Raw genomic sequence first — 26,738 nt, forward strand, 5'->3', positions numbered from 1 at the left:
CACTGTAGAAGTTAGCTGTAAAACATGTTAGGAAATCAGCAGCAGGATTCACTTGTGAATTTCAAAGTGCACAATGATTGTGCGTAAGGATACTATTATCGATCAGTTCACTATAACCTGTAGTCAGTGCTGAATGACACTTTAGGTTGTTAAAGAGCGAAGCCAGTGGGCACTGTATGACTGCGAATGAGTCATTTGGTGAGTGATAAATCGAACACTTCCTATGGAAATCCCACCGAAGGCCAGTGATTTGGGTAATGGGTGGAGAAAGTTACCTTCCAACACGCGCAGAGGCAAATGAGAAGTAAGAAGAAGGGGTGGGGGGAGGGAGAGGGGGTGAGAGGTTTCCGTGGATAATACGTCCTTATGGAAACGCTATAATAGAAAGAATGGATACAGCAGACGAACTGTTTGAAGACGATAACTTTTTGTTTCAGGATGACAATGCACTCTGTCGTAAAGCAGCGTCTGTGAGGCAGTTGTCTGTGGACACTAACATTTCCGATATCGACTGGGCTGCCAAGAGTTCCAACTTAAAACCCACAGAAAACTTTTGCGATGAGACCGATGTCTGCTTTGCTCCCTACACCATTGTCGATCAGCACTACCATCTCTGGTTAGTAGAATGGGCTGCCTTTCTTCCACAGAGAATCAGGCACCTCATTATGTACCCCAACACAGATCAACGCGTGATAAAGGCAAACGTTTGACACACTCCATATTAATAATAACAACTGATAGGTTGATCAGATAGTGTATGCACTGAAATAAGACTGATATGAATGTTATGAGAAGCTTTACCAAGAGGAGTTTTGAGCGGCGGTTTTCGCTAAGTCGTCGACCCTTTCATTATATTTAGCGCGCGCTTTAACCCACATTATCATCAACCTCTTTCCGAGATTTTCATTTTCCCTGATAATTTTCGCGTTGTCCATTACCCGAGTACTGTTTTGCTTGAGGTGTCTGTATTTCGTGAAGGAAGTTTCTATATTCCGTTAAATCAAACTCGTTCATACTGTGAGGTTCTGCAAATTTTTTAAAAAAGAAGTGGAGCCCCTCCACGCCCACTCCGGCATGATGGCCAACACAAAAGGTCTACTGCCATCTCTGCATAAGGGTTAGTATTCACTAAAGTGAGGTGTCGCAGGATGTGGGTACTGCGATGTTTGCGTACGTCTGGTTAGGATTAACCATTAATACGCGCTCATCTGGAGATAGATTGGTGGAAATCTGACGAAGGGTAGCGGTTTTAAGGGCAGAGGAAAAAAAGTGCCAGGGCAAGAGCCAAGGGAAAAAAACCTCTGCGATAGTTAGGTCGGGTGGTAAGAGCAGTAGCGGTTTTCTTGCTCCCTGTGATAGGTTGTGCAAGGATAGGCTTTGTTAGTAGTCTCCGACACTTAACGTTACTGAAGGTACATTTAGGGCTCTGTCCACTGATGGTGTGTGCTGTTCAGTACTTTGTACGGCAGGAAGACAATCTTGAGCTGTGTTTGTAACTGAACAGGAGCCTTGAGCAACATTTGGTATCGGCTAGCTTCGTATATTGGTGCAAGAACCATTAGCCTCACATGAAACGATAACTTCCAGTGTCTCACATGGGAGACTGACTTCCTTGAAGTTGCTATCAGCATGATGTTTTTCTTCAGGCTCCTGTGACTTGTTTACTTCTGATGTTACATTCTGCATTTCATTAACATCTGATCTGTCTACTGAATTATTATTATCACTGAACTGTTGATTGTCCATTTCACTTCCAGAATTGGAATTTTTATTTTCTTGCACAGATGGTTTTAAACATTTGCTATAACAAGAACTTACTAAATAAAATTCTGTCAGAGCGTCCTGTTCTCTGTTCTTGATGAGGTAATTTGATGTATTATTCTTGACAACTGTTACCCTTTCCCTTGCTTCTGGAAGGTTTATTTCTGTGTTCAAATACCTGTCACTCATTCTGAAGTCCATTTGACTGCTTGTCGATACCTTGGCGTTGTGCGTTGTGCTGCTCGGCGGCTGGCGCTGGGTGCTGGTACCGAGTCCTCGTTCAGCGTCAGCAACCTGTAAGAGTTAGGTTTGTTATCGATCTTGTGGGCGATAGGTCATATACCGGAGACACAGTGTGAGGGAATTTTGGCAGTTTGTTTGTACGCGTGTGGGCGAGCTCGTCGGTGTCTCTGCTGTGGCCTGTTGATCGGCTCTAGTAGCAGCTGGTAGTTTCCAGTCAGTGTTGCTGATGTGCAGTGGCTTACCGACGTTTGTCGCTGTTTGTGTATGTTAGTTTACCATAGGAGGCTATGCCCTAGCTATCAGTGTCTTTGGCCGCTTATGTTTCCACCTGTGGTTGTGATAACATGGTATGGCCGTTGGCTAAGGGTTCTGCAAGTAATTTAAAACTGCATGTATACTGCTGGCTTCCGAAAAAAACTAGAAGTATCGATGGGAAGCGAAATAAGTCCCTCGTATCCTATGTTTTGACATAGGAAATTTTTAGGAGCCTTGAGAATAAATTTCGAAATTCTCCAAGAAATGGTAAGCAATGCAGGTTTTTGCTAATTTTCAGCTATGGAACTTGCACGACTAATTTTAATAGGAGGGCTGTGAGTTCCTTTGGAGATGTGAAAACGTTATCCCCCTTTTCTGCCTACTGAAGGCAATGAAAAGTTTTAACTGCGGCTACACAAATCGTATCAGGATAACGATAGTTAGACAGTTCTTATGAGCCCAACCCAAGACAGCAAATTTTGGTACAATTTTGATGTGGCTGTACCACAAAGTGAGCAGAAGTACATTCAAGCCGACGTCTAGCTCCCGCTCATTTGCAGCTGCGATTTCGACCTCCAGGCGGTGGGCAGGCGTTGCGTAACCCCACGCATACTGTGGCCGCCCTCTGATCGGTCATTGCCACTGCAGACGTGTCCTCCTGTGGCCAGGATGTCCAGATAACCACCTTATCTCACGCTGCACTGTCTATAAAACCTCAGGTTTCGGCTGCAGAAGGCGTACTTCCTCAGCGAGCAACATGAGGACTGCAACCGTGGTCGTCTTGTCGCTGTTGGCTGCCCTGGCGGTGGTCACGGCAGTACCGCACAGTGAGCGTAAGTTTACATTTAGCTATTGGTACATCAAACAGTGTCCTGGAGAGCACACAAGTGTACAGAAAATAAGGCTTCATGCTACTTTTGTGATTCATTTATGTTTTTTTGTCTTAAAACTAATTTTGGTGTAGACTATTGAAATTAACTTGATTGATGTGGCTTGCGTATATGCAGACGACAACCGAACAGTGAGAAAAAGGGACGCATAATTTTGTTAGAGGAAGGGAAAGTTTGTGGTCACTGCTTAAAGGAGACTACAAAAATTCAGAACATATGAAAATTTCTGTCGTGTGGGATAATGTAAAGTCGGAATTGAAGAATGTGCACGAGATACTAGAGAAAATTCCTAAAAGACTTAGACGGTGACCCTACACTGCCTTTTGCAAAACGTTCAGCCGTCTTCTGCCATACATTCTAGACCTTACAGGTAAGTCAAAGGCAGAAAGTTTTGAGTGTGCAGCAGTGTGGATACTAATACCACGCACAACTTATTTTTATTAGGTTCTGTTTGTGCTGCAGTGGAGAAACACAGCACAAAGATGGCCTGAAGGTGACTTATTAAACACTAAACTATTAAAAAAATGGTTCAAATGGCTCTGAGCACTATGGGACTTAACTTCTGAGGTCATCAGTCCCCTAGAACTTAGAACTACTTAAACCTAACTAACCTAAGGACATCACACACATCCATGCCCCAGGCAGGATTCGAACCTGCGACGGTAGCGGTCGCGCGGTTCCAGACTATAGCGCCTAGAGCCGCTCGGCCACCCTGGCCTGTACGAAACGACTCATTTTCTATAGATATATAGATATTTGTTGTATGATTTGGGCATTTATACAGAATACTGTTAATTACTAGTGTTTTGGGATGCATTTTCCTCAATCCAGTACCTAAAGGTCATTAGTCTCCAGTTAGCTTAAGATATACGAGGGACTCCCTCTGTAATGAATCCGATTCTGAGACATTTGACTGTTAGTCTCCTTGAACGAACCCAGCTAGAAGTTTTTGTGGCTACTTACTACTTTTGACTGGATAACGGAAACTTGGTTTATGACATCAAATACCTGAAATGGATGAATTAAGGTTGCTTACCTCTTCCAGAACAAACTGTGATCGTACATCAGCAGTTTATGGATGTTAAAATGGAGACCAGTTTAATAGGACATAAAATACAACGCAATTTCTGTGGACAAGAGATTACTTTCTGTCGGAGTTCTTAGTTTTAAAATAAACTTAATCATGATATTTATCCTGTTGTAGAACTATTGAGCTTGTGAAAAGTTTTGGCGTTAAACCATGTCTGTTTGCTTGCAGCCGACAAGGAATTTCTGGAGAAACAAAGGAAGCTTATAGGGCTCTTCTATCATGTCCAACAGCCAACAATTATCAAAGAAGAACAAGAAATAGCGAAGTCCTACAAGCCAATTGAGAACGTCGATAAGTACCAGGTAATACCGACCGAAGTTTACAAATAGTCAAAGGGCAACACTGATCGTTTAAACTATTTTATTAATAGAATACTCACAGTTTTACGTTTTCGTTAATATTGCAGTACAAGGACAAAGTCGAAGTCTTCTGGAAGTACTACGTTGACTATGGATTCCTGCCGCGAGGAGAAGTGTTCTCAGTCTACTACGAGAAGCACTTCTACCAGGCAAAAGCCTTGTTTGAACTGTTCTTCTACGCCAAGGACTTTGACACCTTCTACAAGGTAAGGAAACCTTCACAAATACTTTAGAGATAGTAGAGTTTCAAATGGAAATGTTTGTGCTACCAACCTGGTCGTGTGTGATACCTACAAACGTTTCACTTGTCAGTGTACTACACCTATTTAGATCGTTATTTAATTAGTAATACACTATGTCTGATTACATCAAGACCTCCGTGTCTAATTATCCATTCTGCCATGGTTTACATTAACAGTGTAGATACAGGATGGCACAGGGGATCGTCAACAAGTAACACACAGGAAAAAGCACAATTAAAAGGATTTATTTTCATGAATATCTTACACAATTGTGAATGACACTTGATTTTCTCTTAGGGAGACATAGGGAAGCAGTGCTTCATTTGGAACTACAACATATTTTGAAGCCAGTAAACCCTTGGCACTCCGTTGCATTATCGATGAATTCTTGTTGAGCTAATGAAGTCTTCTTTTTGTTCCAGACGGCCGTTTGGGCGAAAGAACACCTGAACCAAGGGCTCTTTGTCTACTCATACACTGTTGCTGTACTGCATCGCGAGGATACCAAGTACGTCACGCTGCCAGCTCCTTACGAGATCTACCCGCAGCTCTTTGTCAATGCCGAAGTCATCCAAAAGGCGTATGACGCTCGCCTGCAAGGTATGCATCAAGGCAAGACTTAACTATTCCAGTCGTCAGTAAAAGGCTACTGGAGACATGTGTCTCTGATGTTAACAGACTCAGAAAATATCCTTCAAACAAACCAAAACTACCAGAATGAGATTTTCACTCTGCAGCGGAGTGTGCGCTGATACGAAACATCCTGGCAGATTAAAACTGGATGCCGGACCGAGACTCGAACTCATGACTTTTGCCTTTTGCGGGCAAGTGCTTGGGCGAGCACTGATATGAATCTTCCTGGCAGATTAAAACTGTGTGCCGGACCGAGACTCGAACTCGTGACTTTTGCCTTTCGCCGGCTGGCTTTGGCTCAGCCATGATGTTTCCGCAATATCCTTTCTTTCAGGAGTGCTAGTTCTCGAAGGTTCGCAAGAGAGCTTCCGTGAAGTTTGGAAGGTAGGAAACGAGGTACTGGCAGAAGTAAAGCTGTGAGAAGGGGGCCTGAGACGTGCTTACGTAGCTCAATTGACAGGGCACTTCCCCACGAAAGGAAAATGTCAGGAGTTCGAGTATCGGTGCAGCACACAGTTTTAATGTGCCAGGAAGTTTCAAACCAAAATTTATTTGACAATGGTTAGGAAGTATAATTACATTTTCCTTGAGACAGTTGAGTCTTTTTTTCTTTTTAGCCACGATAACGATAGATGCTCATGAAATGAATTAAAAATAGTGTTTCAGCTGGGACTTGAACCTAGGTCTCTTTGTTTGCTAGGCAGATGTAATGGCTAACACACGAGCCTGGTAAGGAAGGGGACCCGGGTTCCAATCACGGCCGTGGCACAAATTTTAATTCATTTCTTCCGTTTCTATCGTTATCGTAATTAGCAAGTAGGCATACTTACATATACTTGTGCGTTGTAGTAATGTAAAATGACTTATTCCAAATCATCACGATTAGAGATACTCATGATCCCTGGAACATGATACTATATAACTAACACGGTGTATTTTTCTCTCCTGTAGATGTGGAGAGCTCTAGGAAGGAGCCTTACATCTTCTACGCCAACTACAGCGGCTTCCCCGTCGCCAAAAACCCCGAGGAACTGGTGTCTTACTTTACCGAGGACGTCGGACTCAACTCCTTCTTCGCCTACCTCCACTACAAGAGCCCGTTCTGGCTGAACCCTAGCAACTACAGCATCCCCGTGTTCAAGCACCGCGGCGCCGGCTTCTTCTTCCTGCTCCAGCAGCTGCTGGCCCGCTACTACCTGGAGAGGCTGTCCAACAACCTGCCCGACGTTAAGCCCATCGACTACACCCGACCGGTGCAGGTAACGCCAGCATGAGCGACAGCGCAGACGTTGTCTGACAAGTGTGGCGTCGACAGGGCAAAGAAATAAACTTAACTTTCATTTTCAGGTTGGCTACTACCCGGAGCTGAGACTGCAGAACGGAATTGAGGCTCCCGTACGCCCTGAAGGTGTGTACCCCTACAACTTCGACTCGCTGTACGTGGAGCGCATCCAGAACTACGAAAGGAGGATCAGAGACGCTATTGACATTGGCTACGTATACGGCGTAAGTACCATTCTGTTTTTATTTATGTGTCCAAAAACTGGATCAATTGCTGCTCCACTCGCCAGTCTATCCTCTTCTTCTCTGCGTTGCTACTGTCACTTACATTTATACCTTTTCCTCTCTTGGTCTCTCGTTAGAGTTTCTGCCTTCCTCACTTCCCTTCTGTACATAACTGACGCTCCTTTATGATTCTGGACGCATCCAGTTTTCGTCAACATGGTCCATATTTTTTTTCAAATGCAGTTTAGTATGTTATCATTAGCTTCTTATCTAATTTTCAACACTGTTCTGTGGGTCCACACTTCAAAAGCTTTGATACTCATCCTCTGTCTCTTGTTTATCGTTCACGTCTCACTCCCAACCAAGGCTATACTACAGACAAATACATTCAGATAAAAGATTTCCTAAGACTTATAATCCTTATTAGATGTTAACCAATTCCTCTTTTTTACGAACTCTGTAGGAAGTCTGAATTTTATACCCTGTTTACTTCATACCATCGTCACTTTTATTTTCTGCTCAACTCGTGTCTCATTTTAATTAAGTAGAAGTTCATCTTGTAGCCTCTTTTCACGACACAATCCTGTCTATTCAAGAACTGCTCCAAGTTCTTTGCCTTCTCTCACGGAATTAAAAAGTCATCGGTTAGCCTCGAACTTTTTATTTCTCGTCCATGATCTGTAATTCTCTTTCCTAATTTCTCCTTGCTTTACTTTTCTGCCTCTCCACATAAAGACTGAATAACCGTATGGATAGGCTACAATCCGGTCTCACTCCCTTCGCAGTCGCTACTTCCCTTTCGTGTCCTTCCACTCTTAAAACTATAGTGTGTGTTGTTATCTATTTTTAATCCCTCGTACAAGCAGGAGATCAAAGAGGTGCAGTAAACATAGTCAAAAGCTTTTTCCAAATCTACAAATGCTTGAAAAATCACTCTTTACATTTCACTATTACCTCTCTTCGATACACGTCTGACACAACTGTACATGTGTACTTAAGTGTTCACAGCATGATTTCGAGAAATTCAACCTGAGGGAGAAAGACGTGACCGACATCATTGGAAACATTATAGAGGGCAATGCTGAATCTGTCAACCACGAGTTCTACGGCTCTATCTACAGGTACATCATCTCTCTCTTCGGCCACATCGCTGATCCGTTCCACAAATACGGGGTAAGTATGGCTAGTCAGTTCAGTTTCTGGCTTGTTGCTGATTTACCAAAGAAACGGAATGCACAACTTGGTTTCACCATTGCAGACACCCGCCAGCGTACTTGAACAGCCAGAAACACAGCTGAGAGACCCGGTGTACTACAGAATTGCCAAGCGAATCCTTTCATTCTTCTACCAGTACAAGAACAAACTGCCACCTTACACCAAGAGCGAGGTAAGTAGAGATATTTATCGCTTATCGTAGGCCACACATACGTCGTTTTCTCAACCATCAAAGGAAGATCAATTGTAACCTATTTAATACGTTTTTTTCCAGCTGGAGCTGCCAGGTGTTGCCATTGAGAGCATCTCCTTCGACAAGCTTGTCACTTACTTCGACAACTTTGACATCGAATTAAACAACGCCCTGTCATTCTCCGAGCCCGAAGAAGGCGACAAATTCAACTTCGTGGCTCGCCAGTACCGCCTGAACCACAAGCCTTTCTACTACCAGCTTAAAGTGAAGAGCGACAAGGAAATCGACTCTGTGGTGCGAGTTTTCATTGGTCCCAAGTACGACGCGTATGGCCGTGAACTGACACTGGAGGAGAGGAGGCCGTATTACTTCTTGCTGGACGAGTTCAACCAGAAACGTAAGTAATGAGTTCTGCTGCATTCTTGATCTACCTTTTCTACTCAGGCAAAATATTTTTACACACATGGACACAATATTGGGAAGTGTGAATATCAGATCAGTTTTGGTTCTAATCCCCCCATACCAGATTAGAAATTTTCAGATTTAAATGTTGTTCCACAGAGTATCGTCATTTTCCAAACCCTCCTTGGTACATTCGTAATTTTTTTGTCCAGTTAGCTTTCCAGGCTGTTTTGTAACACGTTTGAAATAACATTTCAAGTCAATGATAGGAAGCAAATTCCTCTGTAGTCGTTGAGATCAGTTTTGTATCTTTTTCGTGGACTAGGTGTTTTAATGTTTAGCTTCTTGACTGTTTTCGCTCCTGCCATTTTCCACATTGCCGTAATTACTAAATCTTCCCTAGGGGCCTTCTCATTCTTCAAACCTTTATTGATATTTTGGATTTCATCTGTGCTATGGGGAATGTAGTCTGTGTTAGTGCATCCTGGATTTTGTTCTAGAAAGTTTGCTCTTTGTTCCTCAATGTTTCACAATTTCTAGAACCAGATCACTAATATTTCAGTTTTCTTGTTTGTAGAGGGCTATTTTTCTATCCTCATTTTTGAAGAACAAGTTAGGTGGTTAGTAAGTTTTGAGGCTTTGTTTAAAAGTTTTACAGAAGTTGCTGCCACTGTTGCTGGGGAAGTCTCCCTCATTTAGTGTTATTTTATGTAACATTATCATTATTAATATTATCATTATATAAATGTTGACGCATCACATTTGTACAGGATTATTGATAAGTACCGTCAGGGTTCATAAAGACAACTGTGTGAAAACTAGAAGACTGAGAGAAAACAGAACCATGTCAATTGATGGAGAATCTCTCCAAATTTATACTTCAAATTACAACTGCTCGATAGGGGTAACTGTCTCGAAGCAAACCTCAGTATGAATGCAGCGACGGCAGCTACTATTGCCTCGCTGCAGGAGTACACTAATACCATGAAACAGTATGGTCAGAATGATATATCTACATCTTCTAACGCGTCTATTCCATAGTGGTGCATTTTGCAACTACTCCATGTCATTTAAAACAAATCGAAAAAAGATGGAGAGGCACTCTATCCACTTATTATGTCACGTCCTACTGTTATGTCGTTTAGTTTCCGTGCAGTCCTCTCTGCATCCCTAGGGGTACTTCTACTTTTATAGTATCAAACATCTGAACTCAACACTTAAATATTTTTTCTCTTGTTATTGTGGAAATAACGACCAGAAAAAGAGGGATAGATCACTCTTATAAAACAAGCAGGGGTATTTATGACTCTAACGATATAGCTAAGCACCTTCATATATACGAGGGTAATCCCAAAATTATGGTCTCCTATTTTTTATAAGTACATAGACCTGTTTATTTCTACAAACGTTTACATCCGTTTACAACTTGAACATTTAGCTATTTTTCGACATAATCACAATTTCTGACGATGCATTTTTGTAGACGCTGTGGCAGTTTCCGTATGCCCATCTCATACCAGCTCGCCGCCATGCTGGGAAGAAGCGTGCCGCCACTGCTTGGTCTCAAGTGTAAAGTGGTATTCCCAGGTTTTGTCACCCCTGACAACTGAGTCCAGAAAGTAGTCCTGATCCGCTCCAAGGCGGTGAAGAAATGCGCGGGAAGCTTCAACTGATTGCCGCATCTGGTCCTCAGTCAGCGTACGTTGCATCCATCTTGCGCACACCTTCCGGTAGTTAAGTGTTTCCGTTAAAATTCGGTGAGCGGTGCTTCTGGATACCTCAGGAGCCAACGTGAAGACATCATCCAGGATGATCCGCCGATCTTCACGCATGCTTTGCTCAACCTTCAGCACTGTCTCCTCAGCTATTGACAGTCTCCCGCTCAATTTTGTTCGTCATTAATTTCGGTCGGACCAGCTGCAAGCTCTCTACACAACTTACGAACATTTTTGACATCCATGCACAACTCACCATACACTTCCGTCAGTTGGCAATGGATTTCAATCGGCGCAGTGCCTCTTGCGTTCAAAAACCGAATAATTGCGCGCAATTCGCACTTGGCGGTAACATCCAAACGGGAGTTCCATTGTCAACGGCTGCCAAACCAAGACTGAGCGCGGCGTGCGGATTTCACACACAGCGAGTGAGGCACTCTTCGTAATAGTCTGACCAACTGCCACACACACAGAGTTCCGTACTTACAAAAAAATAGAAGACCATACTTTTAGGATTACCCTCGTATGTTCTGTTGTTGTTGTTGTTGTTGTGGTCTTCAGTCCTGAGACTGGTTTGATGCAGCTCTCCATGCTAATCGATACTGTGCAAGCTCCTTCATCTCCCAGTACCTACTGCAACCTACATCTCTCTGAATCTGCTTAGCGTATTCATCTCTTGGTCTCCGTCTACGATTTTTGCCCTCCACGCTGCCCTCCAATGCTAAATTTGAGATCCCTTGATGCCTCAGAACATGTCCTACCAACAGATCCCTTCATGCCTCAAGAACATATCCTACCAACTGATCCATTCTGGTCAAGTTGTGCCACAAACTCATTTTCTCCCCAATTCTATTCAATACCTTCTCAATAGTTATGTGATCTACCCACCTAATCTTCAACATTCTTCTGTAGTACCACATTTCGAAAGCTTCTATTCTCTTCTTGTCCAAACTATTTGTTGTCCATGTTTCACTTCCATACATGGCAAAACTCCATACAAATACTTTCAGAAAAGACTTCCTGACACTTAAATCTATACTCGATGTTAACAAATTTCTCTTCTTCAGAAACGCTTTCCTTGCCATTGCCAGTCTGCATTTTATATCCTCTCCACTTCCACCATGATCAATTATTTTGCTCCCCAAATAGCAGAACTCCTTTACAACTTTATGTGTCTCATTCCCTAATCTAATTCCCTCAGCATCACACTGCTTAATTCGACTACATTCCATTATCCTCGTTTTGCTTTGTTGATGTTCATCTTATATTCTCCTTTCAAGAGACTGTGCATTCCGTTCAACTGCTCTTCCAACTCCTTTGCTGTCTCTGACATAATTACAATGTCATCTGCAAACCTCAAACATTTTATTTCTTCTCCCTGGATTTTAATACCTACTCCAAAGTTTTCTATTGTTTCCTTTACTGCTTGCTCAATATAGAGATTGAATAACATCTGGGAGAGGCTACAACGCTGTCTCACTCCTTTCCCAACCACTGTTTCCCTTTCATGCCCCTCGACTTTTATAACTACCATCTGGATTCTGTAAAAATGGTAAATAGCCTTTCGGTCCCTGTATTTTATCCCTGCCACCTTTAGAATTTGATAGAATGTTCTACCAACATCTAATCCAATGTAGTATTCTGTAATAAATTTCTGGCTTTACTATACTGATTTGGATGCTAAACTTTCTAGTGGCCGCTGGTGAGAACGAAATCAGGCGCAGCTCCAAGGAGTTCCCGCTGTTTGCCAAGGAGGCTCCACGCCACTCGGACCTCTACTACTCCACCGTGGGCGCCATCAAGGGCGAGAACAAGTTCTTCCTGGACGAGTTCCGCTCGCACTTCGGCTTCCCACAGCGGCTGGCGCTGCCCCGCGGGACCCGCAGTGGTTTGCCGCTGAGCGTCTTCGCCATCGTCACCCCCGCCGTGCAGGGCTCCGAACACCCCTTCCTGCCCTTCGGCGACAACCAGGCCGGTGGGTTCCCGTTCGACAGGCGAGTCGTCGCGTACGAGTTCGACGTACCCAACGTCCTGTCCTCCGAGACGTTTGTCGTGCACCGCCGCCTGGAAGATATCAACAGCACTGTCTGAGCTGCCACCACATTCATCACCTTGACAGCACTACTTGTGGAAATTCATCTTCATTTTCATGTGTCCTCACTCACAAGAAAAATAAAGACTTAGTGCTTTAATCGATTGGCGTCATTTATTCTGATCCTCATCTCATCTTCACCTTATGAACTCCCGAACACTGAAACTTATCCAAATACTCGGTAACCTATAACGTTGCCTTGGACACTTACAGTATCACGTCACCAAGCCATACTATACAATTGTAGCTATTTTAAGTGAAAAAACATTATTAAACCTTTATTTTAAAAATTCTGACGTTTCTGAGAATGTACGTTAGGAGCACAGCGTTGTATGGTAGTGAAATATGCACTGTGGGAAAACCGGAACAGAAGAGAATCTAAGCATTTGAGATGTGGTGCAACGAATGTTGCAAATTAGTTGGACTGATAAGGTGATGTATGAGGAGGTACCGTGAAGAATCAGAGAGGAAAGGAATATGTAGAAAATACTGTGTAGTAGAAGGGACAGAATGAGAGGATATTGGTTAAGGCATTAAAAAAAAATACAAAAAAATTGAGAAACTAAATTTATAGTTTTGTTCGAAGCTGTATTTTTTCCAGAAACTGAATTATATTTTTTTCAAAATTAAGCCAGTCATTAGCAGCACAATGGTCCGATCATAATTTCACAGTCTGATGTATGTTATACGCTGATATTGAACCTCATAAGGCGACAGATTAGACAACGTTGCTTAATGCAATAATAACAAAATATTTTAATTGGGCAGCTGACAATTGATTTCATTTTTAAAGAGATAAAAAACTTAACGTCTGTATCTGTATAACTACTCTGCTGTCTACAGTTAACTACTTTCACAATGTTCATCTACCTTCCCATTCTCGAATATCATGTGGGAATAATGAACTCCTATTGTAAGTAGGCTGTTTAGGTTTTCTTATTGGTAACGCCGCTTAGCGCTCGGTATGAAAAATCACTGGCTGTGCTGTGTGCAGTCTGTGTTTAGTTTGCATTGTTGTCTGCCATTGTAGTGTTGAGCAGCGGCAGCTGGATGCTAACAGCGCGTAGCGTTGCGCAGTTGGAGGTGAGCCGCCAGCAGTGATGGACATGGGGAGAGAGGTGGCGGAGTTTTGAAATTTGTAAGAATTGGTGTCATGAACTGCTATATATGTTATGACTAGTGAGGTCAATACATTGTTTGTTCTCTATTAAAATCTTTCATTTGCTAACTATGCCTATCAGTAGTTAGTGCCTTCAGTAGTTTGAATCTTTTATTTAGCTGGCAGTAGTGGCGCTCGCTGTATTGCAGTAGCTTGAGTAACGAAGATTTTTGTAAGTGATTTGTGAAACGTATAGCTTAATGCTAGTCAGGGCCATTCTTTCGTAGGGACTTTTGGAAGTCAGATTGCGTTGCGCTAAAAACTATTGTGTGTCAGTGTAAGCACAGTCGTGTAATAATTTTACAAAGGGCACGTTTCACTATATCTCATCATCTGATCTCTGGTTGTTCTTATTTTATTATGTGGTCATTTCTTGCTATATAGCTGTGAGTTTAAAAAAAATATTATTTTTATTCGGAGGAGATTTTTATTCATGATGTGGTATCAGAATGCAAAACGCATTTGTTTCGAAAACAAATAGTATCATATCTGTGACATTCTTCCACCTATTTCGCAACAATAAAAGAAGGAGCTGCCTTTTTCGAAACTTCTGGATGCATTCTGTCACTCCCAACTAGTACAGATACCACTTGACTCGGCAATACTGCAAAAGAAAGTGGATAAGCACAGTGTCTTTAGAAGATTTGTTGCACCTTCTACGTGTTCTTCTAAGAAAACGAAGTCTTCGTTTCACTGTACCCACTACACTTTCTGTTTGATTATTCCAGTTTAAGTTCTTTTTAACTGCAGTCCGTACATATTTTACTAAATAAGCAACCCTTAAATATGTGTAATACCTCACGTAACCGAAATTTAACGAATTTTTTCTAGTACTTGTGTTGAAAAATTGGAAATTGTTGGTGAGGACTATGGGACTACACTACTGAGGCCATCGGTCCCTAGGCTTACACTTGATACTTCATCTAATCTAAACTAACTTACGTTAAAGAAAAGACACACACCCATGCCCGAGGGAGCACTAGAACCTCCTAGGGGGTTAGCCGCGCCAACTGTGACAAGGCTCCCACGACCGCGCCGCTACCCCGCGCAGCACTTATATTGAAGACCTCACACATTTTATTGTTAAGATTCAGTTGTTACCATACAGACGTCATGTGTAAAAAGTCATTCAGAAATTCCATTTGATCTTCTAATGTCTTTACTACCGTAAACGACAACGAAATCTGCAAACAGTTTAAGAGAGCTGTTAAGATTTACTCCTAAATTGTTTACATAGATTAAGAAAACAGTGTGCCTGTAACACTTCCTTGGGGAAACACAGACTCTACATTTGTTTCAGAGCATCTTCAATACTTTAAATAGCAGACGGCTGATGAAGAAATGTTTAAAGAAAATAAAATATGTACTAACTAGCTACAGTTTCAAGTACTTTTGATTCTTGCTTTCCCCAGCGTAATCAGTATTCCAGGAGGTTTCGGTTTTGCAGTCAAATAACGTCGAAAGCTTACCACGATATTTCGGCTGACAACCATTCAGCGATCTTCAGCTGAGTTTTACAACAGAATAAAATCTGCTGGAGATGGCTGAACTGGTATCAGCCGAAATACCATGGGATCAAAGGAAAGAACTTTTATTCAGAAGATGTTTGGAAGGTATTTATAAAAATTAATCTATGCACAAAGCTTCTCTCAGTACAAGCGACCGGTTTCACCACTGTTTTGTTCTGGTTGAATACTTTCTTTGATTTTCATGTGAGATTTTGGTGCAATACCAGTGCGCACAATATTTCGTGGAATGCGACATTTCTTACAAGTTCCTCTTGAAGATGAAATCTGCAGAATGAATGATTCAGACAGAGAGATAAAACGAGAATCAAAACTGTCACGAAAAATTTTCACTCTCCAAAGAGCAGATGACTCGTCTACGTGAGAGACAATTTCCGAAACTCGTACACAGAATTAGTTTGCTCTCCATAGGCCTGTTCCGTTTCACAGAGCTTCCACACACTCCAGCTCGTAGACTATTAATACAAATCCCTCTTCTCTACATTTCTCTGCTTCTTTGGGAACCGTAGTTACCTGAAAACTGAACAAGTCACCTTATATCTTACAGAATGCTGAATAGTAAATGCATTAACAATATAAACTAATGAATTAAAAAACAGGGAATGAGACACTATACCAGTGAATAACGCGTTTCAGAGAAAAATTCTCAAATACTGTGAGCAAATTCTTTACAGAGTAGATGGGATGTGCCATAACTAAAACCTTCAAACTTAGAAACCTTCTAATCTTTCAATCGTTTTAATCAATTCTTCTGGATCCCTACTGAAAATGAAAACTAAACAATAGTGCTCACCTTTCCGTGTCTTTTTTATGGAAGAGTTAACCGGAATACGAATCATTTTCCTCTGTAGTGATAACTGAAAGAATGTTACAGAGTTTTAGGAACGAACCAATATTGCGAAGAACACATTTGAAAGATGGAGTATATGCACACCGATGGCAGTGGTTTACCTAAACAATGGTTTACGTAAAGTTAGTGTACTGTCAAAGAATTTCTTTTTATCTCCATATATTAATATGATAAAAAAATAATCCTAGAGAAATTGTACATTTAAACATAGTAAATTGAGTATGGTGAAATGGAGAATTCAAAAACAAGTGACAGCAATAAGAAATTGTACTTCATGTGGAATCAGAGAAAAGATATTACCTAAATTAATCACTTGTATGAAACTTTAAATGGATTATATAGCAAAAGGTGTCAAAACGTATTTAGCGTATCACGAGGATCTAGCAGGTAATGAAAGTGCAATACGTGGAATTTCTGCTTTCACTAGTACAAATGTAGGGTAAAGTGTAACAAGAAACGTGCAGAGGTAGTATTAGATCCTTCTGTGAGTACATGTTTTAGGATACACCGTCGGTTCCATTACAGTACACTTTCACTCGATTCAGTTTTCGCTGTTAGTTACAGTAAAAGCTGTACAGATGCTATAACATCGATGTATTGTGGTGGGAATCTTGAGGAGTAAACTGAGTGTAGGAAACAGTCTCCAGAAACTTCGTCCCGGGACATCTTGATGTAAGTGTTCGAAGCACTGAGTAGATATTTACCAAGAACAGTTGCATTTAGTCTATGTGTAGGATTATAATAGACAGTTGTGAGATATTCTCTAAAAACGACTCTTTTATATCTGTTGTAAATGTCCTCACGCTGTTTTCTTTCCCTTAAAAGTAGATACATTTTGACACTCGTACCTCACCACTTAAGACTTATATAGCGACATACATCATATATTCTTTTATTTATTTGTTTGCTTAACCTTATTCGATTAGGGCCCTTAGGCCATCTGTTACAACAGATCAAGGTTTCACACACACAGTATCTATAGCATCAGAGTTAGCTAAGAAATATTAGTTTTAATATAACAACTAGTAATAAAATGAGCTAAGTGTCTTGAAGTGTCAGTTTGTGTAAATTATAGTGACCATGAACTAACAGAGGTAACACTGGCATTACCTGTTTCACTGCAGAAGCTGCCACTGATGATAATAGTAATATTAATAATAATTGTGTGATTAGTAACAATAATGATAGTGACGGATACAAGAAAAATTTATACATGTACAAAATAGATGTTTTCTGTTGTAGTGAGTTCTGGGGAAAGGAAATCTAGATAGGCAGCTATGGATAAGAATACTGGAAAACGAGAAAGATCAGATTGAAAAGAAGGACGAAGAAGGATCTCGAATGCGTATAGGGACAAAGTAATCCGCACTGTTGATTTCGTAGGTATGTCATTACCTGTCTTCTGAACCTGGATATGTTATTTAGTTGTCTAATATAGTGTGGAAGATTGTTCCAGAGTCAGGTTCCTGCTAATGAGAAGGACTACAAGAAGGTGGCTGAACCATGGCGTGCGACAGGAAGGATTTGGTCCTGAAGGGATTGGTGTTTCTGTGCCTATTTTTATAATGTCCACAGGTCGGTATTGAGGTTCTCGACAGCTCTCTTCAGGTTTATTGGTTTCGCACTTAGACGCAATTGGAGGTCATCAGCGTACAAGTGGTATTTGTAGTAGGATAAAACTGATGACACATCATTTACGTACAATGAAAAGCGTATAGGACCTAATAACAAATCCTGGAGGACGAGTGATGCTCCCTGCCTCTTTTGTGACCTTATGGTGTTGGACATGACGCATTGCAGGCGAGACGGTAGGTGTGAACAAAACCACTGCACTTGACGAGAAATTTGGGCTGCTAAGTTTGGCAAGTAAAATGTCGTAGTCTACAGTGTCAAAGTCTTTGCTGAAAGCTAAGACACACACGATTATGGCCTCTTCAGCATCCACGACAAGCTTCAGGTCATCTGTTACCTTTATTGAGTCAGATTTTGTGATGTATTGTTTACGGAAGCCCGACCGGTATTTATTTAGTAGGCTATATGTACACACATGCTGATAAATTTAGGATAATGCTGATACATGGTGAAACAACACATAAATCTATACTCGATGTTAACAAATTTCTCTTCTTCAGAAACGCTTACCTTGCCATATCCAATCTACATTTTTACATCGTCCCTACTTCGAGCATCATCAGTTATTTTGCTTCCCAAATAGAAAAAATCATCTATTACTTTAACTGTGTCATTTCCGAATCTAATTCTCTCACTATATCGTGATATAATGAACTACATCCCATTATCCTCGTTTTGATTTTGTTGATGTTGATGCTGCAGCCTCCTTTCAAGAGACTGTCCATTCGTTCAACTACTATTCCAGGTCCTTTGTTGTCTCTGACGGAATTGCAATGTCGTCGAAATACCTCGAAATTTTTATTTCTTCTCCATGGATTTTGATTCCTGCCCCAGATTTTTCTTTTGTTTTCTTTACTGTTTGGTCAATATACAGACAGAATAACATCGGGAATAGGCGACAACAGTGTCTCATTTCCTTCTCAACCACTTCTTTCCTTCCGTGCCCCTCGACTCTTACAACTGCCATCTGGTTTGTGTACAAATTGTAAATAGCCTTTCGCTGCCTGTATTTTACCTCCGGCTCCTTGAGAATTTGAAAGAAAGTATTCCAGTCAACATTCTCAAAAGCTTTTTCTAAGTCTATAAAATCTAGAAACGTAGGTTTGCCTTTCCTTAAACTGTCTCCTAATAAAAAATGTCTCAGGGTCAGTACTGCCTCGCGTGTTCCTACATTTGTACAGAATCCAAACTGATTTCCCCGAGGTCGGCTTCTACCAGTTTTTCCATTCGTTTGTAAGGCATTCGTGTAAGTATTTTGCAACCGTTACTTGTGAAACTGACAGTTCGCTAATTTTGACGTCTGTCAACAACCGCTTCCTTTGGGGTTGAAATTATTACAGTCTTCTTGAAGTCTGAGGGTATTTCGTCTGTCTCATACATAATGTTCAGCAGATGGAAGGGCTTTGTCATGGTTGGTTCTCCCAAGGCTACCAGTAGCTGTAATGGAATGTTGTCTTATCCTGGGGCTTTGTTTCGACTTAGGTCTTTCAGTGCTCTGTCAAATTCTTCACGCAGTATCACATCTCCCATTTCACCTTCATCTACATCCTATTACATTTCCATAATTTGCCCTCATGTACATCCCCCTTGCATAGCACCTCTATATGTTACTTCCAGCTTTCTGCTTTCACTCCTTTGATTAGGGCTGCTTTTACAGCTGAGCTCTTGATAATCATACAGATGCTTCTCTTTTCTCCAAAGGTCTTTTTAATTTAGTCAGTATGTATATTTACCCCTAGTGATATATGCTTCAACATCCTTACATTCGAACTCTTGCCATCCCTGCTTAGCCATTTTACACTTCCTGACGATCTTACTTTTGACACGAAATTTCAAGTGCTTCATTCACTGCATTTCTCTATTTTCTCATTTCATCAGTTAAACTCTATTTCTCTTCTGCTACTCAAGGATATCTACTAGCCCTCGTCTTGTTTACTACTTGATTCTCTGCTGCTTCACTATTTCATCTCTCAGAGCTATCCATCCTTCTTCTACTGTAATTCTTTCCCCCGTTTTTGTCAATCATTCCCTAATGCTCTCTCTGAAACTCTGACAAACTCTGGTTCTTTTAGTTTATCCAGGCCTCCTCTCATTAAATTCCTAACTTTTTGCTTTCTCTTAGTTTTAACCTACACTTCACAACCAATAAATTGAGGTGAGAGTCCTCATCTGCCCCTGGAAATGTCCTACAATTTAAAATGTGGTTCCTAAATCTCTGTCTTACCATTATATAAACTATCTGAAACCTTCCAGTGTCTCCAGGCCTCTTCCACTTATACAATATTCAGTCGTGACTATTAAAGCAAGTGTTAACTATGATTAAATTACGCTCTGTGCAAAATTCTACCACGCTCCTTCCTCTTTTGTTCCTTACCCCCAGTCCATATTCACCTACTACTTTTCCTTCTGTTCCTTCTCCTACTATCGGATTCCATGACTATTAGTTTTTCGTCTTCCTTAACTATTTCAATAATATCTATTATTGCTTCACACATTTGTTCAATTTCTTTATCATCTACGGAGTTAGTTGGCATAATCTTGTACCACTGTAGTAGGGGTGGGCTTCGTGTCTATGTTGGCTACAATAATGCGCTCACTATGCTATTCATACTAGCTTATCGGCGTTCCTATTTTTCATTTACTATTAAATCTACTCCTGCATTACCAGTTATTTGATTTTGTATTTATAACCCTGTATTTATCGGACAAGGAGTCTTGTTGCTCCTGCCACTGAACTTCACTAATTGCAACTATATCAAACTTTGAGGATCAGTTTCCCTTTTTAAGTTTTCTAACATGCCATCCCGATTAAGGAATCTGACTGTCCACGCTCCGATCCGTAGAACGCCAGTTTTCTTTCTCCTGATAACAACGTCCTCCTAAGTAGTCCCCGCCCGGAGATCCGAATGGGGGACTATATTACCTCCGTAATTTTTTACCAAAGAGGACGCCTTCATCGTTTAACCATACAGTAACGTTGCATGCCCTCGGGAAAAATTACTGCTGTAGTTTCGCGTTGCTTTCAGCCGTTCATAGTAACAGCACAGCAAGGCCGTTTTGGTTGATGTTAGAAGGACAGATCAGTCAATCATCCATACAGTTGCCCCTGCAACTACTGAAAAGGCTGCCGGCCCTCTTTAGGAGCCATACGTTTATTTGGCCTGTCAATATTCATCCCTCCGTTATGGTTGCACCTAAGGTATCGCTGTCACTAACGCTGAGGGACGCAGGCCTCCCCACCAACGGCGAGATCCGTGGTTCATGGTTCATACTGAATAACTTACTTAAAATTTCTTGCTTTAATTTGGACAGTAATTTGGTGTGCCACCTAGTTTCTTGACGCGGTCTGGCAAATAAAACAGGCGAAGTTCCAGACGGGTGCGATAGCGATTGTCATGGTTGTTTTATGGAATGTTAATAATACTTATTTTTCTGATGACCAGTTATATTGTCTCCTGTAATCTCTTACGATAGCCATATGGAAATTCAACGTTGAACCATTTATCTAGTGGACTCCTTGCGTCCAAGTAGTTCCCAGCGTCATTTACTGTCGTAAAATATTGTACAATTTCTGTGCTGCTTTCGTTGGGTCGGAGAACATGTTTCTTGCAAATGATTTTGGTTATTAACAAATGATATTTTCTATAATTATGAAATTTGGTCTGATTCTTAAAATCATTTTTCTTAATCATTTTATCATTTCATTCTTAAAATCATCTATTACCCAGCTGTATTTTTTAAATTGTGATATTTTTGGCCGGTAACAGACCAGATAAAGAATCCATAAACATATTCTCTTTATAAAATTTATGTATGTTTTTCAGTAACAGATGTTGTAAGTTGCGATTCTGCACGTTATTCACCCACACCTCGCTTCACTTACTGCAGTACTACGCGAGAATGTGGAGGTAAACATCTTGGCTGAGTGGTGTTGCTTTGAAAATGGCAGTGGATGTCAACCTGGCAAATATCGGCTGTTTTGACGACCTCCCCGGACTGCATTCTCGTAAGTTATTTGAACATTGTTCACGTCACACGAAACTCAGGTGTGCCGGCTTCTACTCACGGCATCCTGAATGAGTGGCCCCTAGTCATGGTATAAAAGAAGAAAGAAAAAAGGCGGTAGACAACGAGAACAGAACCATCACCCGCCCGAGTACACCATGCACACATGTCGTGTTAAAAGCCGCATTTGGTCCGACGATGCACACGACACCTTCCCTAATCTGAAAAGAGGCAAAAGCCATGAGTAGTCGGATCATTTTACAAGCGTCCAGTCAGCTGCAGTGTACTTCTTTTTTTGCACACTAAATGGCTTTTTGCCTGGCACAGGACCTCAGATATCCAGTGCACGTGACTCCCTTAGCAATGTTTGCCCGGAAACAGCAGTAATTCCTGCGTCTTTCGAAGCCGATTATGGTTTTGAAATGCTGAATCTATTTTTTCTAATTCAAAGAGACTCGCAGTAGGAGTACAACAAAATTAACTTCGCGTCTTATGGGCTCCAAACACGAAACTCAGGTGTGCCGGCTTCTACTCACGGCATCCTGAATGAGTGGCCCCTAGTCATGGTATAAAAGAAGAAAGAAAAAAGGCGGTAGACAACGAGAACAGAACCATCACCCGCCCGAGTACACCATGCACACATGTCGTGTTAAAAGCCGCATTTGGTCCGACGATGCACACGACACCTTCCCTAATCTGAAAAGAGGCAAAAATCATGAGTAGTCGGATCATTTTACAAGCGTCCAGTCAGCTGCAGTGTACTTCTTTTTTTGCACACTAAATGGCTTTTTGCCTGGCACAGGACCTCAGATATCCAGTGCACGTGACTCCCTTAGCAATGTTTGCCCGGAAACATCAGTAATTCCTGCGTCTTTCGAAGCCGATTATGGTTTTGAAATGCTGAATCTATTTTTTCTAATTCAAAGAGACTCGCAGTAGGAGTACAACAAAATTAACTTCGCGTTTTATGGGCTCCAAACAAAACACAATTCCGTGGATTTGGTTCCATTTAACTGCCTGGAGCCCGAACCAAACACTGAAATGAGCAATACTGGAAGAGAGCTATTTTTCGACGAAGAAGCCTACCTCTCGGCGTTCTGTTGTCGACAGCGATGGCATGTCAAGGAGAGCTTAATTGAGAGGCTGCAAGCAGTTGGTTCATGTGTCGGCCAGCTCTCGCCTACAGGAACTGTCCACGGTAATCCCTGGGTTTCCGTAAATAGTTGTTCTCCATGACTTAACTCGTGATCGGATGTAGGTGCAGGAGTGGTCTTGCGATGGGCTTAGAGACCTCTTGCTGTTGCCTGGGGAGGTGGCTGGGGGTCAGTAGTTCTTGGTGCGGCTCCTGGCGGTCTGTGGATATACACTCCTCGAAATGGAAAAAAAGAACACATTGACACCGGTGTGTCAGACCCACCATACTTGCTCCGGACACTGCGAGAGGGCTGTACAAGCAATGATCACACGCACGGCACAGCGGACACACCAGGAACCGCGGTGTTGGCCGTCGAATGGCGCTAGCTGCGCAGCATTTGTGCACCGCCGCCATGAGTGTCAGCCAGTTTGCCGTGGCCTACGGAGCTCCATCGCAGTCTTTAACTCTGATAGCACTCCGCGACAACGTGGACGTGAACCGTATGTGCAGTTGACGGACTTTGAGCGAGGGCGTATAGTGGGCATGCGGGAGGCCGGGTGGACGTACCGCCGAATTGCTCAACACGTGGGACGTGAGGTCTCCACAGTACATCGATGTTGTCGCCAGTGGTCGGTGGAAGGTGCACGTGCCCGTCGATCTGGGACCGGACGGCAGCGACGCACGGATGCACGCCAAGACCGTAGGATCCTACGCAGTGCCGTAGGGAACCGCACCGCCACTTTCCAGCAAATTAGGGACACTGTTGCTCCTGGGGTATCGGCGAGGACCATTCGCAACCGTCTCCATGAAGCTGGGCTACGATCCCGCACACCGTTAGGCCGTCTTCCGCTCACGCCAAAACATCGAGCAGCCCGCATCCAGTGGTGTCGCGACAGGCGTGAATGGAGGGACGAATGGAGACGTGTCGTCTTCAGCGATGAGAGTCGCTTCTGCCTTGATGCCAATGATGGTCGTATGCGTGTTTGGCGCCGTGCAGGTGAGCGCCACAATCAGGACTGCATACGACCGAGGCACACAGGGCCAACACCCGGCATCATGTTGTGAGGAGCGATCTCCTACACTGGCCGTACACCTCTGGTGATCGTCGAGGGGACACTGAATAGTGCACGGTAATCCAAACCGTCATCGAACCCATCGTTCTACCATTCCTAGACCGGCAAGGGAACTTGCTGTTCCAACAGGACAATGCACGTCCGCATGTATCCCGTGCCACCCAACGCGCTCTAGAAGGTGTAAGTCAACTACCCTGGCCAGCAAGATCTCCGGATCTGTCCCCCATTGAGCATGTTTGGGACTGGATGAAGCGTCGTCTCACGCGGTCTGCACGTCCAGCACGAACGCTGGTCCAACTGAGGCGCCAGGTGGAAATGGCATGGCAAGCCGTTCCACAGGACTACATCCAGCATCTCTACGATCGTCTCCATGATAGAATAGCAGCCTACATTGCTGCGAAAGGTGGATATACACTGTACTAGTGCCGACATTGTGCATGCTCTGTTGACTGTGTCTATGTGCCTGTGGTTCTGTCAGTGTGATCATGTCATGTATCTGACCCCAGGAATGTGTCAATAAAGTTTCCCCTTCCTGTGGCAATGAATTCACGGTGTTCTTATTTCAATTTCCAGGAGTGTACATGGAAATCCCGCGTGGCTTCTACGGTGCGCCTGAGTGCGGCTTTCCGTGACTCCCGCGCTACAGACGTCATGCTAGTTGCAGCTGCTGCCCCTGGGCACCGTAGTAGGTAAGGAGTCACACTCGTGTCTGCTCCCTACAGCGTAGCGCCTTTTTGTGACCACCGGTCTTACTTTGTGTTATATGACTGAGAGTGGCACACCATTCCTTGATGGCATATTAGATTCTTATCGTTGGCACATCACTGTATCTGGCAACTTCATTCGCAATGAGGTCATCGGCCCGTGGAATCACGATAGCTCCATTAGTTCCTTTCTGTCATTCTGTCACATACACATGTGGCCCATCTTACAGCGCTGATTCCATATAACTGAGAGGCACAACCACGCCATTTCATTGCCGCAACAGTGATGAAGGCACACATGAGCACCCAGTACCAACACTATACCATCTGCAACATTTCAAATCGACTGGTATTTCGTCTGAGAAACTAAGATTCCTCGTAAGTATAATATTGGAAATAATAGCAGTTGGAGATAGGTCTTTCATCCAACTAAACTTTAATAATTGTTCAATGCGACAATGGCAGTATTAATGTGAAATAAGAAAATATGAGAATTGCATATTTTGATAGAACATTACGGTCAGCTGCCGCTCTGTTTACCGTTACGCATTCAAGAGCACATAGTTGTGCACTGTCTTTGTTTACAGATTTTCACTTTTTTCAGATAACCCAAATAATAACTAGCTTCGCTTCAAACTGTACCCCTGAGGTTAACATTATCCAGCTAATTACCATAATTAATGTTATTCTTCTTACCAGACTCACTAATTCTATTCAGCTAACTCCTCTAATATTAGTTAGTTACATGTTCTAGAGCTCACATTCACTTTTAACATTCTGAAGCTAAACACATTAAATAAAAACATATAATACATGTATCTATAAAAAAGATGAAAAATAAATAGTGGGTTACAAGCTTTTTGAGAAACATTTTTAATCTACGTTTGAAACGGCTTCAGCTACGTCAAATATTTTGTTTCCAGTAGTAGATTGCCAGAGACTCTAATAGCACTTTCAGTATCAGATTCGTTTAATGGTTATACAGTTCATTTACCATTCACGTGTAATAATTCCGATATCTCCGTTGTTCTTATACTCAGATGTATTGATGATAATATATTTCATAAGCGAATAAATGAACTGTTCGGCTGTAGTTCATACTCTAGCTGCTTAAAGAGATGCCAAAAATGTTCGTGTGTGAATACACACGTAATGATAATTACATCCTATTGCGTAATGGATACCCTTTAGATAACTCACCTAACTACCTTTATACCCTCAGTTTTAGCAATTATCCGTCATGGTTGAAGTAGCTGAACCTAAAAATTTTAGTAGGTAACTTATAGCTTTTATAGTGTAAGTTGGGATTTGGTTGGGTTGATTTGGGGGAAGAGAAGAAACGACGAGGTCATCGGTCTCATCGGATTCGAGAAGGATGTAGAGGGAAGACGGCCGTTCCCTGTCAAAGGAAGCATTCCGGCATTTGCCTGAAGCGATTTAGGAAAATCGCGGAAAACCTAAACCAGGATGGCCGGACGTGGGATTTAACCGTCATCGTCCTGAATATAAGTCCAGCGTGTTAACCACTGCGCGACTTCACTCGGTTATAGTGTAAGTGTTCATTAAAATGCGTAAACCGTGTGTTTTTGACTATACAAAACTGGATGAGCTGTGTTTTTCTGTAGTTCATTTGTGGAAAATCAGTCAGCAGCTTAAACTAGAACATTATTTGCTATTTTCTCTTTTGATGTTTCATTGTACGGTTCCCTAACAATACTTGTATCACCTGTAAACATGGCTTTCTCGTAATTTAAATAAAATGGCAAATCATTATATAAAGCAATAACAGTAGTGGGCCTATGATCGAACTCTATGGGAATCTACTATCTGTAGTTGCTCACCATGCACATGGTGTGGTATTCCACATTATATTATTGGAACAGTCTAGGCTAATTTTCTGCTTTCAGCTTCTTCAGTAAGAACTAACCAGGCAAGAGTAGCGCTGCATATTCCATACAAACTCCTCTATGAGAGTATTAAGATTAACACAATCAAGTGCCTTCAGTAAATCACGGAAGATTCAAATTCGTAAGGTTTCAACATTTAAAAACTTTATTT

The 26,738-nt window shown here is 42.1% G+C and overlaps 1 protein-coding gene across 1 annotated transcript; it reads left to right on the forward strand.

Moving 5' to 3' along the window:
• The first annotated feature begins 2,983 nt into the window (after positions 1–2,983).
• Positions 2,984–12,696, forward strand: LOC126334879 (hexamerin-like). Its single transcript, XM_049997578.1, has 10 exons — positions 2,984–3,092; positions 4,408–4,541; positions 4,646–4,804; positions 5,263–5,440; positions 6,425–6,732; positions 6,821–6,979; positions 7,979–8,152; positions 8,238–8,366; positions 8,469–8,784; positions 12,198–12,696. Exons 1-10 carry the CDS (start codon positions 3,017–3,019, stop codon positions 12,593–12,595), a joined length of 2,031 nt encoding a protein of 676 aa, XP_049853535.1. The 5' UTR covers positions 2,984–3,016; the 3' UTR covers positions 12,596–12,696.
• The last annotated feature ends 14,042 nt before the right edge of the window (positions 12,697–26,738 follow it).

Source organism: Schistocerca gregaria, chromosome 2 (assembly GCF_023897955.1).
Source record: "Schistocerca gregaria isolate iqSchGreg1 chromosome 2, iqSchGreg1.2, whole genome shotgun sequence".
NCBI lineage: Eukaryota > Metazoa > Arthropoda > Insecta > Orthoptera > Acrididae > Schistocerca > Schistocerca gregaria.

What these genes read in the sequence shown, in the direction of transcription:
- LOC126334879 (XM_049997578.1), top strand. Translation starts at nt 3,017, where the DNA reads ATGAGGACTGCAACCGTGGTCGTCTTGTCGCTGTTGGCTGCCCTGGCG. An exon ending in GTATGACGCTCGCCTGCAAG is followed by an intron (nt 5,441 to 6,424) that starts GTATGCATCAAG and finishes TCTCTCCTGTAG; the next exon opens with ATGTGGAGAGCTCTAGGAAG. An exon ending in CACCTTACACCAAGAGCGAG is followed by an intron (nt 8,367 to 8,468) that starts GTAAGTAGAGAT and finishes GTTTTTTTCCAG; the next exon opens with CTGGAGCTGCCAGGTGTTGC.